The 18,970-nt window shown below is 45.3% G+C and overlaps 1 protein-coding gene across 1 annotated transcript; it reads right to left on the reverse strand.

Annotated features, from left to right (window-relative positions):
* Window positions 1-1,498: 1,498 nt before the first annotated feature.
* Window positions 1,499-18,455, reverse strand: LOC311104255 (jupiter microtubule associated homolog 2-like). The gene is made up of 5 exons (XM_084146019.1): window positions 18,302-18,455; window positions 16,773-16,921; window positions 3,921-4,066; window positions 3,756-3,804; window positions 1,499-3,533 (listed from the first exon to the last, which is right to left on the reverse strand). Exons 1-5 carry the CDS (start codon window positions 18,355-18,357, stop codon window positions 3,289-3,291), a joined length of 645 nt encoding a protein of 214 aa, XP_084002145.1. The 5' UTR covers window positions 18,358-18,455; the 3' UTR covers window positions 1,499-3,288.
* Between the last annotated feature and the right edge of the window lie 515 nt (window positions 18,456-18,970).

An 18,970-nucleotide genomic window follows, 5' to 3' on the forward strand; every position in this document is an offset into this window, starting at 1 on the left:
CACCTGTTTGAACTTGTTACCTGTATAAAAGACACCTGTCCACACACTCAATCAAACAGACTCCAACCTCTCCACAATGGCCAAGACCAGAGAGCTGTGTAAGGACATCAGGGATAAAATTGTAGACCTGCACAAGGCTGGGATGGGCTACAGGACAATAGGCAAGCAGCTTGGTGAGAAGGCAACAACTGTTGGCGCAATTATTAGAAAATGGAAGAAGTTCAAAATGACGGTCAATCACCCTCGGTCTGGGGCTCCATGCAAGATCTCACCTCGTGGGGCATCAATGATCATGAGGAAGGTGAGGGATCAGCCCAGAACTACACGGCAGGACCTGGTCAATGACCTGAAGAGAGCTGGGACCACAGTCTCAAAGAAAACCATTAGTAACACACTACGCCGTCATGGATTAAAATCCTGCAGCGCACGCAAGGTCCCCCTGCTCAAGCCAGCGCATGTCCAGGCCCGTCTGAAGTTTGCCAATGACCATCTGGATGATCCAGAGGAGGAATGGGAGAAGGTCATGTGGTCTGATGAGACAAAAATATAGCTTTTTGGTCTAAACTCCACTCGCCGTGTTTGGAGGAAGAAGAAGGATGAGTACAACCCCAAGAACACCATCCCAACCGTGAAGCATGGAGGTGGAAACATTCTTTGGGGATGCTTTTCTGCAAAGGGGACAGGACGACTGCACCGTATTGAGGGGAGGATGGATGGGGCCATGTATCGCGAGATATTGGCCAACAACCTCCTTCCCTCAGTAAGAGCATTGAAGATGGGTCGTGGCTGGGTCTTCCAGCATGACAACGACCTGAAACACACAGCCAGGGCAACTAAGGAGTGGCTCCGTAAGAAGCATCTCAAGGTCCTGGAGTGGCCTAGCCAGTCTCCAGACCTGAACCCAATAGAAAATCTTTGTGGAGGGAGCTGAAAGTCCGTATTGCCCAGCGACAGCCCCGAAACCTGAAGGATCTGGAGAAGGTCTGTATGGAGGAGTGGGCCAAAATCCCTGCTGCAGTGTGTGCAAACCTGGTCAAGACCTACAGGAAACGTATGATCTCTGTAATTGCAAACAAAGGTTTCTGTACCAAATATTAAGTTCTGCTTTTCTGATGTATCAAATACTTATGTCATGCAATAAAATGCAAATTAATTACTTAAAAATCATACAATGTGATTTTCTGGATTTTTGTTTTAGATTCCGTCTCTCACAGTCGAAGTGTACCTATGATAAAAATTACAGACCTCTACATGCTTTGTAAGTAGGAAAACCTGCAAAATTGGCAGTGTATCAAATACTTGTTCTCCCCACTGTATGATTATATTACAGTGATAAAGGCCTAGTTTGTGTTTAGAATATTCAACTATATTGAGTTCCCAAAGGGGGAAATGAGCATACAGCAGCAAAATTGAAAATTGTGACGATTCACGATTCCATTATTTAATCAATATATTGACACGGCCAATACCTAAGCCCTGAAAACAAACAGACAAGACATCAGTCTGAAAATAAGTTTTATTGCAATACACAGGTTCTCTTTTTGCTTTTCCTCTGTGAACTTTGCCTGCCAGGCACTCCAACTCTCAGGGGTTAAGATGGCACCAGGAGACCTTGAACAGGGGCACGCGTTCCAGACTGCCTCCAAACTGGCCACACTGCACAAATCAACAAATGATTGAATACCGTGCCATCTAGTCGGTTGATGCAGTTACTAATCAGGTTTCCAGCCAACCTTATATGCGAGTAAATTAGGTCCCATTTTACTTGTATTTTTTATTCAGTACATAAATGTTTATGTGCACTACGTCATCACGCACAGCCTTTTATCCAAAACAAGTCAATTTGATGGAAACATAGCTGGTGGGAAAATGCAAATATTGTTTTTATGCAGATTTGGAATATTCAATGAAAATCTGTTGACAATTGGAGGGTAACCTAGCTACTGACATGTTTTTTTAATTCTCCGGGCTATGCCAGAAGCAAGACCCTCCAAATATACACTCAACTCACTAGACTTCCATCAGTCTTAATTAAAAGGTTTATACGTTATTGATGAGAAACTAGTCATACTGGTTACTGACATGTTAAACGCTTATCCAGGCGTTGTAAGATTTGGTGCGCGACTGCTACGTAGGCAGCCTGGAACGTGGTGCGGTGTGTGGGTGGCTAAGGGTTCCTTAGGGTCTCCCAAGTCCCCACCCGTGTTTTGCCCGGTCATGTACTATTCAAGAGCAGCAGCCGTTTTAATTTAAAACATAGAGGCCTCCCCGAGTGGATACCATCCTCTGAAAACAGCAAGCAATGGTAACAGAGCAGGGAACAACCACAACATACAATACAGTCGGCCATTTGCATGGGCGATATATAAAATCATAATGGAATTTCTTCCGAAGAAGAACAACTTTGGGGGTGGGGAATGCATCATGGGTACTGCCCGTAGCTCTTCGCTTTGCATTCATTAGTTAGTCGATTTTTTGCTTTTTTCTCCCTGAACAAGAGTTTCTGTTTCTGGTTGCAGACAGAAACTTAAGATGAGTTTGATTATTAGTGGAGAGAGAGTAAAGGAGTGGGATGAAATGGAGGACAGAATTAGCATGATTTGGGATACGTGTTATTTTCAACAAACTGGACAGTAAAGCGTGATTGTGATCACTTCAGGGCTTACCATGGCAACAGTGTGCATAGGCAACAGAGGTCTCAATGCCGACACAACTTAGAATTTCCATCTGGACCCTTGATGCCAGTGATTGTTTTTGGTATAACTGACTAAATGAACTCACTCTGCCTTTGTAATCAACACAATAACATTCAAAACCATGTAACAAAAAACATTTACAGCAAGAAATAGAACCCTTGCAATGAATCGGGAATTTAACCATTTTGAATGATTGGACAGGAATTTAGCCTGCAAAAATGATTGAGATTATTTTCTTCCAGCTTGACAGCATCAGAATCAAAAAATACAGGGGGAGGTTAGGTCAAGAATGGGTTAGATTAGAAAGTGCAAGAGAGGGAAGGACAGAGAGTGAATAGGGAAAATGAACAGAGAAAAATGGTGGGCATGGGTTGTTTCCCAAATGGCACCATTCCCTATACAGTCCACTCATTTTGACCAGGGCCCATAAACTAGAGTCTTGTGCATCAAGCAGCCTCACGCTACAGAAACAAGAAATAGGCTCCTGCCCTATGCGCCGTTCTGGCTCGGACAAGCGTTACTTATATAGGGAATAGGGTGCCATTTGGTATGTAGACATGAATAGAGATGATGATGGGATGGAGGAGCTGGATCAGTAGAAGACCACGCTAGACTTCCCTCCTGGGGGGTTAAGGACCTTGTTGTGGGAGCGGGGGCGGGGGCCGAGGTGGGGCTCGTGGTCCTTCAGTGAGAGCTCACTAAGGGAGACCTCTGGCTCTGGCATCTTGGCCGAGGGAGCAGGCGCAGGCTCCACCGCTGCTTTGGTGGGTGTGGGGGGAGGGGATGCTACGTCCTCCTCCTTCACCTCTTTGGCCGGGCTCTCCTTTGGCTGAGGAGCTGAGAGCGAAAGGGAGAGAGAGAGAAAGAGAGGGATAAAAGAAACAGATGAGAGAGGAGAAACAGAGCGAGATTTACCTCGTACCAAATGGTACATAAGACTTGGTGTCAATTACTACGCAATTATTAGGTCATTATTAGCGCAGTCAACAAGTAATTTCTAGTAACTGCCTGGTAGACAGCGGGCTCTAAAGTGTTAGCCATTATCAGTGTCAAACTCACCTGGGGGCTCAGGAATGGGCATGGCACTTTCACCCACAGAAATGTTGTCCTGGGAATAATAGGGATAACATGTCAATATACCCTACACATCATGCAAATTAGCAACTCATAACCATTAGTCATTTGGAATGGGAGAGACTGGGGGACAGGGGTGGTCTGGATTACCTTTGGCTTGTTGGAATGGGCTTTGACCGAGGGAGGGGCGCTCTCTAGCCCTCCGAAGATGTTGCTGGTGTTGCCGCCTGGGGGTACGGGTCTCCGTTGCTCGGCTGGGGCCTCTGGAGAACCAAATATCCCACTGCTTTTACCCCCTGCATCGAGGAAGGATAGCGAGTCAATTTTTCACCTGCGCCAGGAATGTGACTTGGTGAAATGGTGCTGACAACGCCTTACAATACAATACAGAAAGAACAAACTAAATAATTTACACAAGGCATTAAAGGTGAACATTATTCAAGACATTGAGGAAAAGAAAAACAAGTCAAATCCCAACACTCAAACCACTTTTTTTGTGATTAACATTTCTATTGAATTTTCACTAATCAAACCTCCTATCTGACCCATTACTGGCAACATGATGACTGATTCCCTCCAACCAAATTGAACCAGGCTACAAACCTCCACACACAAAGCTCAGTCCTACCTTCACTATGCTACAGCTATGGTTTTGGAGAAGCGCTTTCTGCACAGCCTGGACTGACATGAGGCAATACATTTCACAGCAAGATAACATTTGAATATCTGGGCGTGTGCCTTCATAATTCTTTCTAGAACATTCTACCACAGAGACAGAAGGGCTGAAAGCTGGTAGCCTCCAGCTCGATGTGCAGAGATACAATAGAATATCATAACATATTTGAATTATTGGCCTCAATATAGACATATTGATCCAGTCATGTGATGTCATTAGATTACGTGGCCCAAACTTCGTTTAACTAATGAAAATCTCGGTAACTAATGAAAATCTCGGTCATGGTTTCTGTTAGGAAAATTTGGCGCCAGACAACATCACCGGCAAGATTTTAAATTTACCGGACATTAGAGAAATTTACCAGACAGCCATATGCATTGAGTGTGTACCGCATTAGGGCGTCCACCCACGGTACTCAAAATCACATTTAGATTATTGTAATTAATCTTGACAGAATAGAAATTAGCCTGTAAAGTTGTAATAAAATAAAGAATTACGTTCTTATACCAACATGACAGGTTTTACTGAAAAGCAAAACATTACCAGTTGTGTCTTCATCCCTTCTATAAATGAATATCAGTTGAAAAAAGAAAACATTTCGCCTAGAACAACAAGTCGCCTACACAGTAACTTCTAAATATAATGTTTGTATAATATACATTGAACAAAAATATAAAAACGCAACATGCAACAATTTTAAAGCTTTGACTGAGTTACAGTTCATATAAGGAAAATCAGGCAATTTAAATTAATTAATTAGGCCCTAATCTATGGATTTCACGACTGGGAATACAGATATGTATCGGTTGGTCACAGATACCTTAAAAAAAGGTAGGGGCATGGATAAGAAAACCAGTCAATATCTGGTGTGACCACTATTTGCCTCATGCAGCGTGACACATCTCCTTCGCATAGAGTTGATCAGGCTGTTGTGCATAGAGTTGATTGTGGCCTGTGGAATGTTGTCCCATGTCTGGTGTGTATGTAGGCCATGGAAGAACTGGGATATTTTCAGCTTCCAGGAACTGTGTACAGATCCTTGCAACATGGGGCCGTGCATTATCATGCTGAAACATGAGGTGATGTCAGCGGATGAATGGCACGACAATGGGCCTCAAGATCTCGTCACGGTATCTCTGTGCATTCAAATTGCCATCGATAAAATGCCATTGTGTTCGTTGTCTGTAGCTTATGCCTGCCCGTATCATAACCCCACTGCCACCACGGGGCACTCTGTTCACAATGTTGACATCAGCAAATCGCTCACACACACAACGCCATACATGCTGTCTGCCCGGTACAGTTGAAACCGGGATTATTCTGTGAAGAGCACACTTCTCCAGCGTGCCAGTGGCCATCGAAGGTTAGCATTTGCCCACTGAAGTCGGTTACGACGCCAAACTGCAGTCAGGTCAAGACCCTGGTGAGGACGACGAGCACACAGATGAGCTTCCCTGAGACGGTTTCTGACAGTTTGTGCAGAAATTCTGCATTTGTGCAAACCCACAGTTTCATCAGCTGTCTGGGTGGCTGGTGTCAGACGATCCCAGAGGTGAAGAAGCCGGATGTGCAGGTCCCGGGCGGGCGCACTTACACGTGGTCTGCGGTTGTGAGGTTGGTTGGACGTACTGCCAAATTCTCTAAATGACGTTGGAGGCGGCTTATGGAAGAGAAATTGACATTAAATTCTCTGGATACAGTTCTGCCAATTGCACGCTCCCTCAAAACTTGAGACATCTGTCGCATTGTGTTGTGTGACAAAAATGCACATTTTAGAGTGGCCTTTTATTGTCCCCAGCACAGGGTGCACCTTTTATTTTATTTATTTTTATTTCACCTTTATTTAACCAGGTAGGCCAGTTGAGAACAAGTTCTCATTTACAACTGCGACCTGGCCAAGATAAAGCAAAGCAGTGCGATAAAAACAACAGAGTTACATATGGGGTAAAAAAACAAAGTAAAAAAAAATACAACAGAAAATATATATACAGTGTGTGCAAATGTAGCAAGTTATGGAGGTAAGGCAATAAATAGGCTATAGTGCAAAATAATTACAATTAGTATTAACACTGGAATGCTAGATGTGCAAGAGATTATGTGCAAATAGAGATACTGGGGTGCAAAAGAGCAAAATAAATAACAATATAGGGATGAGGTAGTTGGGTGGGCTAATTTCAGATGGGCTGTGTACAGATGCAGTGATCGGTAAGGTGCTCTGACAACTGATGCTTAAAGTTAGTGAGGGAGATAAGAGTCTCCGGCTTCAGAGATTTTTGCAATTCGTTCCAGTCATTGGCAGCAGAGAACTGGAAGGAATGGCGGCCAAAGGAGGTGTTGGCTTTGGGAATGACCAGTGAGATATACCTGCTGGAGCGCAGACTACGGGTGGGTGCTGCTATGGTGACCAATGAGCTAAGATAAGGCGGGGATTTGCCTAGCAGTGATTTATAGATGGCCTGGAGCCAGTGGGTTTGACGACGAACATGTAGTGAGGACCAGCCAACAAGAGCGTACAGGTCACAGTGGTGGGTAGTGTATGGGGCTTTGGAGACAAAACGGATGGCACTGTGATAGACTACATCCAATTTGCTGAGTAGAGTGTTGGAGGCTATTTTGTAAATGACATCGCCGAAGTCAAGGATCGGTAGGATAGTCAGTTTTACGAGGGCATGTTTGGCAGCATGAGTGAAGGAGGCTTTGTTGCGAATTAGGAAGCCGATTCTAGATTTAACTTTGGATTGGAGATTCTTAATGTGAGTCTGGAAGGAGAGTTTACAGTCTAACCAGACACCTAGGTATTTGTAGTTGTCCACATACTCTAGGTCAGACCCGTCGAGAGTGGTGATTCTAGTCGGGTGGGCGGGTGCCAGCAGCGTTCGATTGAAGAGCATGCATTTAGTTTTACTAGTGTTTAAGAGCAGTTGGAGGCTACTGAAGGAGTGTTGTATGGCATTGAAGCTCGTTTGGAGGTTTGTTAACACAGTGTCCAATGAAGGGCCAGATGTATACAAAATGGTGTCGTCTGCGTAGAGGTGGATCTGAGAGTCACCAGCAGCAAGAGCGACATCATTGATATACACGGAGAAGAGAGTCGGCCCAAGAATTGAACCCTGTGGCACCCCCATAGAGACTGCCATAGGTCCAGACAACAGGCCCTCTGATTTGACATATTGAACTCTATCTGAGAAGTAGTTGGTGAACCAGGCGAGGCAGTCATTTGAGAAACCAAGGCTATTTAGTCTGCCAATAAGAATGCGGTGGTTGACAGAGTCGAAAGCCTTGGCCAGGTCAATGAAGACGGCTGCACAGTACTGTCTATTATCGATCGCGGTTATAATATCGTTTAGGACCTTGAGCGTGGCTGAAGTGCACCCATGACCAGCTCGGAAACCGGATTGCATAGCGGAGAAGGTACGGTGGGATTCGAAATGGTCTGTGATCTGTTTGTTAACTTGGCTTTCAAATACTTTCGAAAGGCAGGGCAGGATGGATATAGGTCTGTAACAGTTTGGATCTAGAGTGTCACCCCCTTTGAAGAGGGGGATGACCGCGGCAGCTTTCCAATCTCTGGGGATCTCAGACGTTACGAAAGAGAGGTTGAACAGGCTAGTAATAGGGGTTGCGACAATTTCGGCGGCTAGTTTTAGAAAGAAAGGGTCCAGATTGTCTAGCCCAGCTGATTTGTAGTGGTCCAGATTTTGCAGCTCTTTCAGAACATCAGCTGTCTGAATTTGTGTGAAGGAGAAGCGGGGGGGGGGGGGCATGGGCAAGTTGCAGCGGAGGGTGCAGAGTTGGTGGCCGGGGTAGTGGTAGCCAGGTGGAAAGCATGGCCAGCCGTAGCAAAATGCTTGTTGAAATTCTCGATTATTGTAGATTTATCGGTGGTGATAGTGTTTCCTAGCCTCAGTGCAGTGGGCAGCTGGGAGGAAGTGCTCTTATTCTCCATGGACTTTACAGTGTCCCAAAACTTTTTGGAGTTAGTGCTACAGGATGCAAATTTCTGTTTGAAAAAGTTAGCCTTTGCTTTCCTGACTGCTTGTGTATATTGGTTCCTAACTTCCCTGAAAAGTTGCATATCGCGGGGGCTATTTGATGCTAATGTAGTACGCCACAGGATGTTTTTGTGCTGGTCAAGGGCAGTCAAGTCTGAGGAGAACCAGGGGCTATATCTGTTCTTAGTTCTGTATTTTTTGAATGGGGCATGTTTATTTAAGATTGAGAGGAAATTACTTTTAAAGAACAACCAGGCATCCTCTACTGACGGAATGAGATCTATATCCATCCAGGATACCTTGGCCAGGTCAATTAGGAAGGCCTGCTCGCTAAATAGTTTTAGGGAGCATTTGACAGTGATGAGGGGTGGTCGTTTGACCGCGGACCCGTTACGGACGCAGGCAATAAGGCAGTGATCGCTGAGATCCTGGTTGAAGACAGCGGAGGTGTATTTAGAGGGTAAGTTAGTCAGGATGATATCTATGAGGGTACCTATGTTTACGGATTTAGTATTGTACCTGGTAGGTTCGTTGATAATTTGTGTGAGATTGAGGGCATCTAGTTTGGATTGTAGGATGGCCGGGGTGTTAAGCATATCCCAATTTAGGTCACCAAGCAGTACGAACTCTGAGGATAAATCGGGGGCAATCAATTCACATATGGTGTCCAGGGCACAGCTGGTGGCTGAGGGGGGTCTGTAGCAAGCGGCAACAGTGAGAGACTTATTTCTGGAAAGGTGGATTTTTAGAAGTAGAAGCTCAAACTGTTTGGGCACAGACCTGGATAGTATGATAGAGCTCTGCAGGCTCTCTCTACAGTAGATTGCAACTCCACCCCCTTTGGCAGTTCTATCTAGACGGGAAATGTTATAGTTGGGGATGGAACTTTCGGTGGCCTTCCTAAGCCAGGATAAAGACACTGCTAGAACATCAGGGTTGGCGGAGTGTGCTAACGCAGTGAATAACTCAAACTTAGGAAGTAGACTTCTGATATTTACGTGCAAGAAACCAAGACTTTTGCGATTACAGAAGTCAGCAAATGATAGCGCCTGGGGAGTAGGAGTGATACTGAGGGCTGCAGGGCCTGGGTTAGCCTCTACATCACCAGAGGAACAGAGGAGGACTAGAATAAGGATACGGCTAAAGGCTTTAAGAACTGGTCTTCTAGTGCGTTGGGTACATAGAATAAAGGGGGCAGATTTCCGGGCGTTGTAGAAAAGATTCAGGGCATTATGTACAGACAAGGATATGGAAGGATATGAGTAAAGTGGAGGTAAACCTAAGCGTTGGGTAACAATGAAAGAGATAGCATCACTGGAGGCACCTGTGTAATGAACACACTGTTTAATCAACTTATTGATATGCCACACCTGTCACCTGTGTGGATTATCTTGGCAAAGATAAAACGCTCACTAACAGGGATGTAAACAAATTTGTGACTCGTTTCAGGAAACTAAGCATATGTCGCGGGTCACTACTTCACAGGAAAGCCATTTTAACATAAACTTTTTTTAAATCAAAATGCGTTTTTTGGCAGAAATGCCTTCTGGAACATGTGAACTTTCATATGCCTTAATAACAAACTCGTATGCCATCTGTAAATACGAATACAATTGTTAAATTATGAGCCTAGTTGGTTTAGCCACAGAAAGACAGCAACCTTCCCGCTAGCCATGATTGGCTGAGATAATGAGTGGGCTGGACATGCCGAGAGATGAGTTGGGATTGATCTGCTATGTGGAACGCTTCTGTCTATTTGAGCTGGTCAGTATGTGTAGGTAATCCTGTCTAACGCGGCTTTAAAAATATATATATTGTGTAGTAGAACTGCATAAGTGTTGCTCTCCTCTTTCTGGAGGACCGAGTTTTGAAATCAGTGGAATGAGTATGATCGCTAAGGAGATGGAGAAACACCCGTCTCCAGATTACATCTTCAATAAAACTAAGGGCAACCATGGCATCCGTGACAGGGAGAAGCGTCCATCCATGATGTATACGGGTAGGATAGTCTAGCTAGCTACATTTTCAGATATCACATGCTTCTTGACAGAATGTCGTTTTCATTTCAAGTTAAAGTGTACTGTTAGCTAGCTAGCTAACGTTAGCTGGCTGGCTCGCTAGCTAACGTTACATGTATGATCTGTGTAGTAATATTATTCGTATCTCAGAGCCATTTGCTTTGCTAGTTATAGCCTAATGTTAGCTAGCTAACATTGAACCTGGTTGGTTAGCTACCTGCAGATTCAGGCAGGGTAGTAACGTCATGAGTTGAGATTATGGTTCATTGTTTACCTAACTAACTAGCTAGCTAGCTACATGTCTTAAAAGACTCCACTATGCAAGTAACCATTTCAATAGAATGTAACTGCGACAACTGTTGATAGACGTAGCGCGTAAATTCGCTCTGCCCATCTACGCCGATTTGAGAGCACTCTCGTCTGAGTGTGCCAGAGCGCAGAATAACTGACGAATTTACAAACACTCAACACCCGTTGAATATGGCCGGTGTCAGTAAACGTTGCCAAAAAAGCGTAAATTGTTGCCAGCCGCACAGTTGCAGTCACCAACGCTCTGGATAACATAAAAACTGCCTAACCAGCTCTGCTAGGGCGAGTAAAATGGTGAGTGAGCAGTGAGCAGTAGCTCAGCTGGTAGAGCACGGCGCTTGTAACGCCAAGGTAGTGGGTTCGATCCCCGGGACCACCCATACACAAAAAAAATTATGCACGCATGACTGTAAGTCGCTTTGGATAAAAGCGTCTGCTAAATGGCATATTATCATTTATTCTCTCATTTGTGTCTGGAAGTAGCTAGCTATTTTTAGCCAGTTAGCTTGAGTGCTTCACTGCTGTTAGGACAGAACGCTCGGATCAACCCTTAAAGAGATGGGTGGAGCTAATACTTAAGAGGGTGTGAACAATGCTGAATGGGTGTAGACAAAACATTCGAAGGCCATTTTCTCAAAAGTGAGGTTACAAGTTTATCAATTTTCAAAGCAGAATTACTTTCCCATTGCTCCTCAACTGTAGTGTATGATATACCATTTTCTAGCTCTGAGTCTCTACTTTTATCCAATGAAAAAACACAATATCACATTTTGCTACATTAGACCCAATCGAGCCCAATAAATCCGATGTTGGACAATCAAATTCGATTCATAAATAAACATAATTCGTTAAGGCTGGTTCATTGAGAGAAAGCTTATTTTACAATGCTCCTGTGAAACGAGGCCCGTGCCATGCATTTATGAAAGCACTTGTTTCAAATGATATCACATTCTTTACAGTTCTACTGGATGATGTTAATAAATGTTATGTTTATTGTAATTTGAACTATCGTGGGGTCGTGACTTGTCATGTGTGATATATAGTGCATTCGGAAAGTATTAAGACCCCTTCCTTCACATTTTGTTACGTTACAGACTTATTCTAAAATTGATTAAATTATTTTTTCCCCCTCCTCAATCTACACACAATACCCCATAATGACAAATCAAAAACAGGTTTAGACATTTTTGCAAATGTATTCAAAATAAAAAACAGAAATAGCTTATTTACATAAGTATTCAGACCCTTAGCTAGGAGACTCGAAATTGAGCTCAGGTGCATCCTGTTTCCATTGATCATCCTTGAGATGTTTCTACAACTTGATTGGAGTCCACCTGTGTTATATTAAATTGATTGGGCATGATTTGGAAAGGCACACACCCGTCTATATAAAGGTCCCACAGTTGACAGTGCATGTCAGAGCAAAAACCAAGCCATGAGGTCAAAGGAATTGTCCGTAGAGCTCCGAGACAGGATTGCGTCGAGGCACAGATCTGGGGAAGGGTACCAAACAATTTCTACAGCATTGAAGGTCCCCAAGAACACAGTGTCCTCCATCATTCATAAAATGGAAGAAGTCTGGAACCACCAAGACTCTTCCTAGCGCTGGCAGCCCGGCCAAACTGAGCAACACTGCTACTCCTACTGCTCTCTCCTCGTCTGACCATGTGTTCTCGCATACCCCGAGAGCATCTGGTCAGCGGGGTGGTGGCACAGGAATCCTCATCTCTCCCAAGTGGACATTCTCTCTTTTTCCCCTGACCCATCTGTCTATCTCCTCATTTGAATTCCATGCTGTCACAGCCCATTCAAGCTTAACATCCTTGTCATTTATCGCCCTCCAGGTTCCCTTGGAGAGTTCATCAATGAGCTTGACGCCTTGATAAGTTCCTTTCCTGAGGATGGCTCACCCCTCACAGTTCTGGGTGACTTTAACCTCCCTACGTCTACCTTTGACTAATTTCTCTCTGCCTCCTCACTCCTCTCCTCTTTTGACCTCACCCTCTCACCGTCCCCCCCTACTCACAAGGCAGGCAATACGCTTGACCTCATCTTTACTAGATGCTGTTCTTCTACTAATCTCACTGCAACTCCCCTCCATGTCTCCTCGACCACTACTTTGTATCCTTTTCTCTCTCGCTCTCCTCCAACACTACTCACTCTGCCCCTACTCAGATGGTAATGCGCCGTCGCAACCTTCGCTCTCTCTCTCCCGCTACTCTCTCCTCTTCCATCCTATCATCTCTTCCCTCTGCTCCATCCTTCTCCCTCCAATCTCCTGATTCTGCCTCCTCAACCCTCCTCTCCTCCCTTTCTGCATCCTTTGACTTTATGTCCCCTATCCTCCCGGCCGGCTCGGTCCTCCCCTCCTGCTCCGTGGCTTGATGACTCATTGCGAGCTCACAGAACAGGGCTCCGGGCAGCCGAGCGGAAATGGAGGAAGACTAGACTCCCTGCGGACCTGGCATCTTTTCACTCCCTCCTCTCTACATTTTCTTCCTCTGTTTCTGCTGCTAAAGCCACTTTCTACCACTAAATTCCAAGCATCTACCTCTAAACCTAGGAAGCTCTTTCCCACCTTCTCCTCCCTGCTGAATCCTCCCCCCCCCCCTCCCTCCTCCCTCTCTGTGGATGACTTCGTCAACCATTTTGAAAAGAAGGTTGACGACATCCGATCCTCGTTTGTTAAGTCAAATGACACTGCTGGTCCTGCTCACACTGCCCTACCCTATGCTTTGACTTCTTTCTCCCCTCTCTCTCCAGATGAAATCTTGCGACTTGTGACGGCCGGCCGCCCAACAACCTGCCCGCTTGACCCTATCCCCTCCCCTCTTCTCAAGACCATCTCCGGTGACCTTCTCCCTTACCTCACCTCGCTCATCAACTCATCCTTGACCGCTGGCTATGTCCCTTCCGTCTTCAAGAGAGCGAGAGTTGCACCCCTTCTCAAAAAACCTACACTCGATCCCTCCGATGTCAACAACTACAGACCAGTATCCCTTCTTTCTTTTCTCTCAAACTCTTGAGCGTGCCGTCTTTAGCCAACTCTCTTGCTATCTCTCTCAGAATGACCTTCTTGATCCAAACCAGTCAGGTTTCAAGACTGGTCATTCAACTGAGACTGCTCTTCTGTGTCACGGAGGCTCTCCGCACTGCTAAAGCTAACTCTCTCTCCTCTGCTCTTGTCCTTCTAGAGCCGTCTGCTGCCTTTGATACTGTGAACCATCAGATCCTCCTCTCCACCCTCTCCGAGTTGGGCATCTCCAGCGCAGCTCACTCTTGGATTGCGTCCTACCTGACCGGTCGCTCCTACCAAGTGGCGTGGGGAGAATGTCTCCGCACCACGTGTTCTCACCACTGGTGTGATCCAGGGCTCAGTTCTAGGCCCTCTCCTATTCTCGCTATACACCAAGTCACTTGGCTCTGTCATATCCTCACATGGCCTCTCCTATCATTGCTACGCAGACGACACAACTAATCTTCTCCTTTCCCCCTTCTGATAACCAGGTGGCGAATCGCATCTCTGCATGTCTGGCAGACATATCAGTGTGGATGACGGATCACCACCTCAACCTGAACCTTGGCAAGACGGAGCTGCTCTTCCTCCCGGGGAAGGACTGCCCGTTCCATGATCTCGCCATCACGGTTGACAACTCCGTTGTGTCCTCCTCCCAGAGTGCAAAGAGCCTTGGCGTGACTCTGGACAACACCCTGTCGTTCTCCGCTAACATCAAGGCGGTGACCCGATCCTGTAGGTTCATGCTCTACAACATTCGGAGAGTACGACCCTGCCTTACACAGGAAGCAGCACAGGTCCTAATCCAGGCACTTGTCATCTCCCGTCTGGATTACTGCAACTCGCTGTTGGCTGGGCTCCCTGCCTGTGCCATTAAACCCCTACAACTCATCCAGAATGTCGCAGCCCGTCTGGTGTTCAACCTTCCCAAGTTCTCTCACGTCACCCCGCTCCTCCGCACACTCCACTGGCTTCCAGTTGAAGCTCGCATCTGCTACAAGACCATGGTGCTTGCCTACGGAGCTGTGAGGGGAACGGCACCTCCGTACCTTCAGGCTCTGATCAGTCCCACACCCAAACGAGGGCATTGCGTTCATCCACCTCTGGCCTGCTTTTTCAGCAGCAGGGACTGGGAGACTAGTCAGGATCGAGGGAGAGATGAACGGAGCAAAGTACAGAGAGATCCTTGATGAAAACCTGCTCCAGAGCGCCCAGGACCTCAGACTGAGGCGAAGGTTCACCTTCCAACAGGACAACAACCCTAAGCACACAGCCAAGACAACGCAGGAGTGGCTTCAGGACAAGTTTCTGAATGTCCTTGGGTGGCCCAGCCAGAGCCCGGACTTGAACCCGATCGAACATCTCTGGAGAGACCTGAAAAAAGCTGTGCAGCGACGCTCCCCATCCAACCTGACAGAGCTTGAGAGGATCTGCAGAGAAGAATGGGAGAAACTCCCCAAATACAGGTGTGCCAAGCTTGTAGCGTCATACCCAAGAAGACTCATGGCTGTAATCGCTGTCAAACGGTCTGAATACTTATGTAAATGTGATATTTCAATTTTATTTCTAAAAGACTTGTTAACATTTCAAAAAAATCTGTATTTGCTGTGTCATTATGGGGTATTGTGTGTAGATTGATGGAAAAAACAATTTAATCAATTTTAGAATAAGGCTGTAACGTAACAAAATGTGGAAAAAGTAAAGGGTCTGAATACTTTCCGAATGCACTGTACGTGGCTTATAGATAACTCTTTCCCACTATAGGCAGTTGGCTGCCTAGTGATCGCAACATTGTAACTCTCCGATGTGAATAGTTGGCAACAATGTTTCATTTCCAAGAGCTACTGAATAAGCTAAATTGATACACATCATTACTCTACTCTAGTCTATCAATCCATTCCAAATCTTTATACTATACGACACGGGCAGTATATGTTGATCTTGCCCTGGAAGGCAGCAGAACTGCTAGGACCGGGCCTGACAAACACAATTTCCCTCTAATTTATTTGCGTTTGCGGCGGACCTTGGCATGCTCAAAGTTAGCCGCTGCTGTTGGGAAGTCAAAACTGTCCAACTCCTTGGAGAAGCTTGCGATGTGCATCAGCCTCGTTACTTTGTCCTCAAGTAAATGTAAAAGTAGGTGTGATCTATACTCTGTTTTGGAGAAAGAATCCCGTCTCGGTGGGAACACTGGAAACGGGGACAATCAACATTGTTTTGCAATGGATTTTTTTTCCCTTCTCTCTGACAATTGGGCCAGCAACCATTTTATTTACCAGCTTTTCAATTATTAATTTTTTGCCAAAAGCTGGCATTTACCGGCTAACGGAAACCCTGGCCAGGGTGTAATCCTACATTGGACTCAATAATGAATATGCTCTTAAGCACTCAGTTATTTCACTGCATGGAACGACAATGGCCTACTACTGATTGTTATTAGGCTAGAATAGTAGCCTGGCGTGTGTCACATCACATTTTCAATACACACATAAGCACTGCAGCATGTCAATGCGATCCAAACAGGATTTGGGGAAGAGATAGTGAGTAAGTTCACACTTATCAATGGCTCCTTTTCTGAACTTTAAAAAAGCTAACGTAGCACCATAGTGGCAGTTTTCACACCACATAGACCTGAAAAGGCTCTGACAGCTCGAGGACCAGGGAGGGCAGTCGTTGCTTGTCTGTTTGCTTAGTCAGGGGCCATCTCACCTGGTAGGAAGTCCCAGGAAGCATCTTCCCTTTCCACACTATTGTGCTGACCTGAACTGTACTCTCCTGGCTCTGATATTTTCCTTTCACAGTCCTTTCTATCATGGTTCCAGCATCTATGGTGGATGCGTAACCTTTATTTTGTATTAAGGACTAAAAGAACAGACTGCCACCCATTGTTTGGATGCATAACCAGGCCAGTGCAAAGCAGCTTGGATCAATTCAGCCCAGTAGTGTGAAAAGGGAATTTGTATACCCAGTAAGGGGCCTTCTCTCGCTCACCTGGGGGGTTGGTTCGCCTGATGACACCCTGGGGCTCTGGCGGGGCGAAAAGGTTGGAGGCCATCTTGTGGGGCCGTCTCGACGCAGCTGCTTCTTCCTCATAGGCACCGAACAGGTCGCTGGAGCCACCTCCGGGGGGACGCAGGACTCTGATAAGAAAACATCAGAATCATGTTGCGATGTGAAAAATGTATGCACTCACTAACTTTAAGTCGCTCTGGATAAGAGCGTCTGCTAAATGACTAAAATGTAGGTTAACGTAGAGCAGTGGTTCCCAACCTTTTTTGCTCTGCCCAGAATAACCCTGAAGTACCCCCTCATGTGCATTTTACCAGTAGACCTATGGTCTCATGAGTCTTCTCAAGTACCCCCTGTGGATAGGCCAAATACACCAGGGCTTCCTTGTACCCCTGGTTGGGAACCACTGATGTAGAGTATATAGCCTGTAGGCCAAACTGTCAGCATTCATCATACACAAAGGAAGGCAGTGCCTGAGATAATATGATTAATAGAGAATGTTCCATAATGACAACGTGCATAAAGCAAAATCTAGGAATCGAATATGCTGCATGCACAACTTCTTCTTGAAGACAGGCCACAAATGGTAACGTTAGCTGTGGCCACATTAGCTGTGGCTAGTAAAGACCAAATAATCTAGTTATCTGCTAATTGTACCACAGTATGACTGCAGGCTACATAGGCCTGCTGACCTAAGTAAACTGTTTAAAGGTCACATTTAGCTGTGTAGCTAATTACATAACAACACAGAACACATATTTAGCCAGTTAGCTGGCTGTTCTTGTAATGTTCGCAGGGGGGTTAGAAAACTATAGTTGACCGAACAAAAAAAAAAATACTGTGAAATACACTCAATTACCCTTACTTTTTAGAAATGGGTTGTTGTAAACAGGGTGTGTACCCGATTTGAAAATGCAAGCAACAAGAGAACAATGACCGTTATCTCGCTGGCTACGCTGTAAAAAAAAAAAATATTCCACCAGTTTCCATTTCCGCCGCGCAAAAAAAGAACGCCCTGCTGCGTCGGGCCCAAGGCCCATAGAAGCTAACTAGCTGTTACATTTTACATTTACATTTTAGTCATTTAGCAAACGCTCTTATCCAGAGCGACTTACAGTTAGTGAGTGCATACATTTTTTTTTTCTCATACTGGTCCCCCGTGGGAAACGAACCCACAACCCTGGCGTTGCAAACGCCATGCTCTACCAACTGAAAAGTTTACTACTGACAAAACTGTATAAATATTTTATCACTAACTTGTCTTATATGATTGATACAGAATTGGATAGGGTAACAAAGAGGAGAGGTTTAATCGTTGTGCTAAGTTTTGGTAGCGAGCTAGGTAACTAGTTACCGTTATTATAATCAATGTGTCATCTAGCTAGCTAGCTAGCTAAATTACTTGCGGGCTCGCGGCCAATGAACATACAGTAGCTTTCAGGAACATAGCTAGCTAGTTGCTTGAATTTTGCCTGCTGCAATTCAAACCTATGGATGCAATTTCGTGTTACCTTGAACTTGGCTTTGCGCCATTATCGAATCCTGAAAACATGTTCGTAGAAGTCATTTTGATGGCTGTCTTCGTGTGGGGGGAAATTGATGTCGTAGCTAGCTCAATTTTCTAAAAACTTTTGTTGGTTCCGCGTTGCCTTTCCGAAACCGGGCAAAGCCCCCGCCCACTCGATAGGATGACCCAGCAATGGGAAGAGCCTTCTTCTTCTTCGATAAGGTTTAACGGCGGTTGGCATCCAATTTGTTGCATTACCGCCACCTACTAGACTGGAGTACAACTCCCTTATATTTTGCTTGAAAAATAAAATAGAGAAATACCCTACCATTACATTTACATTTACATTTACATTACATTACATTTACTGCACACTTCTCACACCTTGGAACCTCCCTCCTACACACTGCTGCCACATGCCCATAAGTTTGACACCTGTAACATCGTAATGTATTCGGCACATAAGCTCGTACAGGATAACTTATATATCCTAACTTCACTTTGTCAGGCAAAGACTCAACTTCAAAACTCAAAAGAACAGACAATGACTCTTCTGTTTCCCCACTCTCGCCACCCTGTTTGCGTCGCACCAAACGACAAACATCACAAACACCGGGAATCTTCCCCTTCAGTTGGTCAACTTTTACATTTACTGTTACCCCAGTGATCACTC

This window comes from Coregonus lavaretus (assembly GCF_964263955.1).
Source record: "Coregonus lavaretus genome assembly, chromosome: 28".
Lineage (NCBI taxonomy): Eukaryota > Metazoa > Chordata > Actinopteri > Salmoniformes > Salmonidae > Coregonus > Coregonus lavaretus.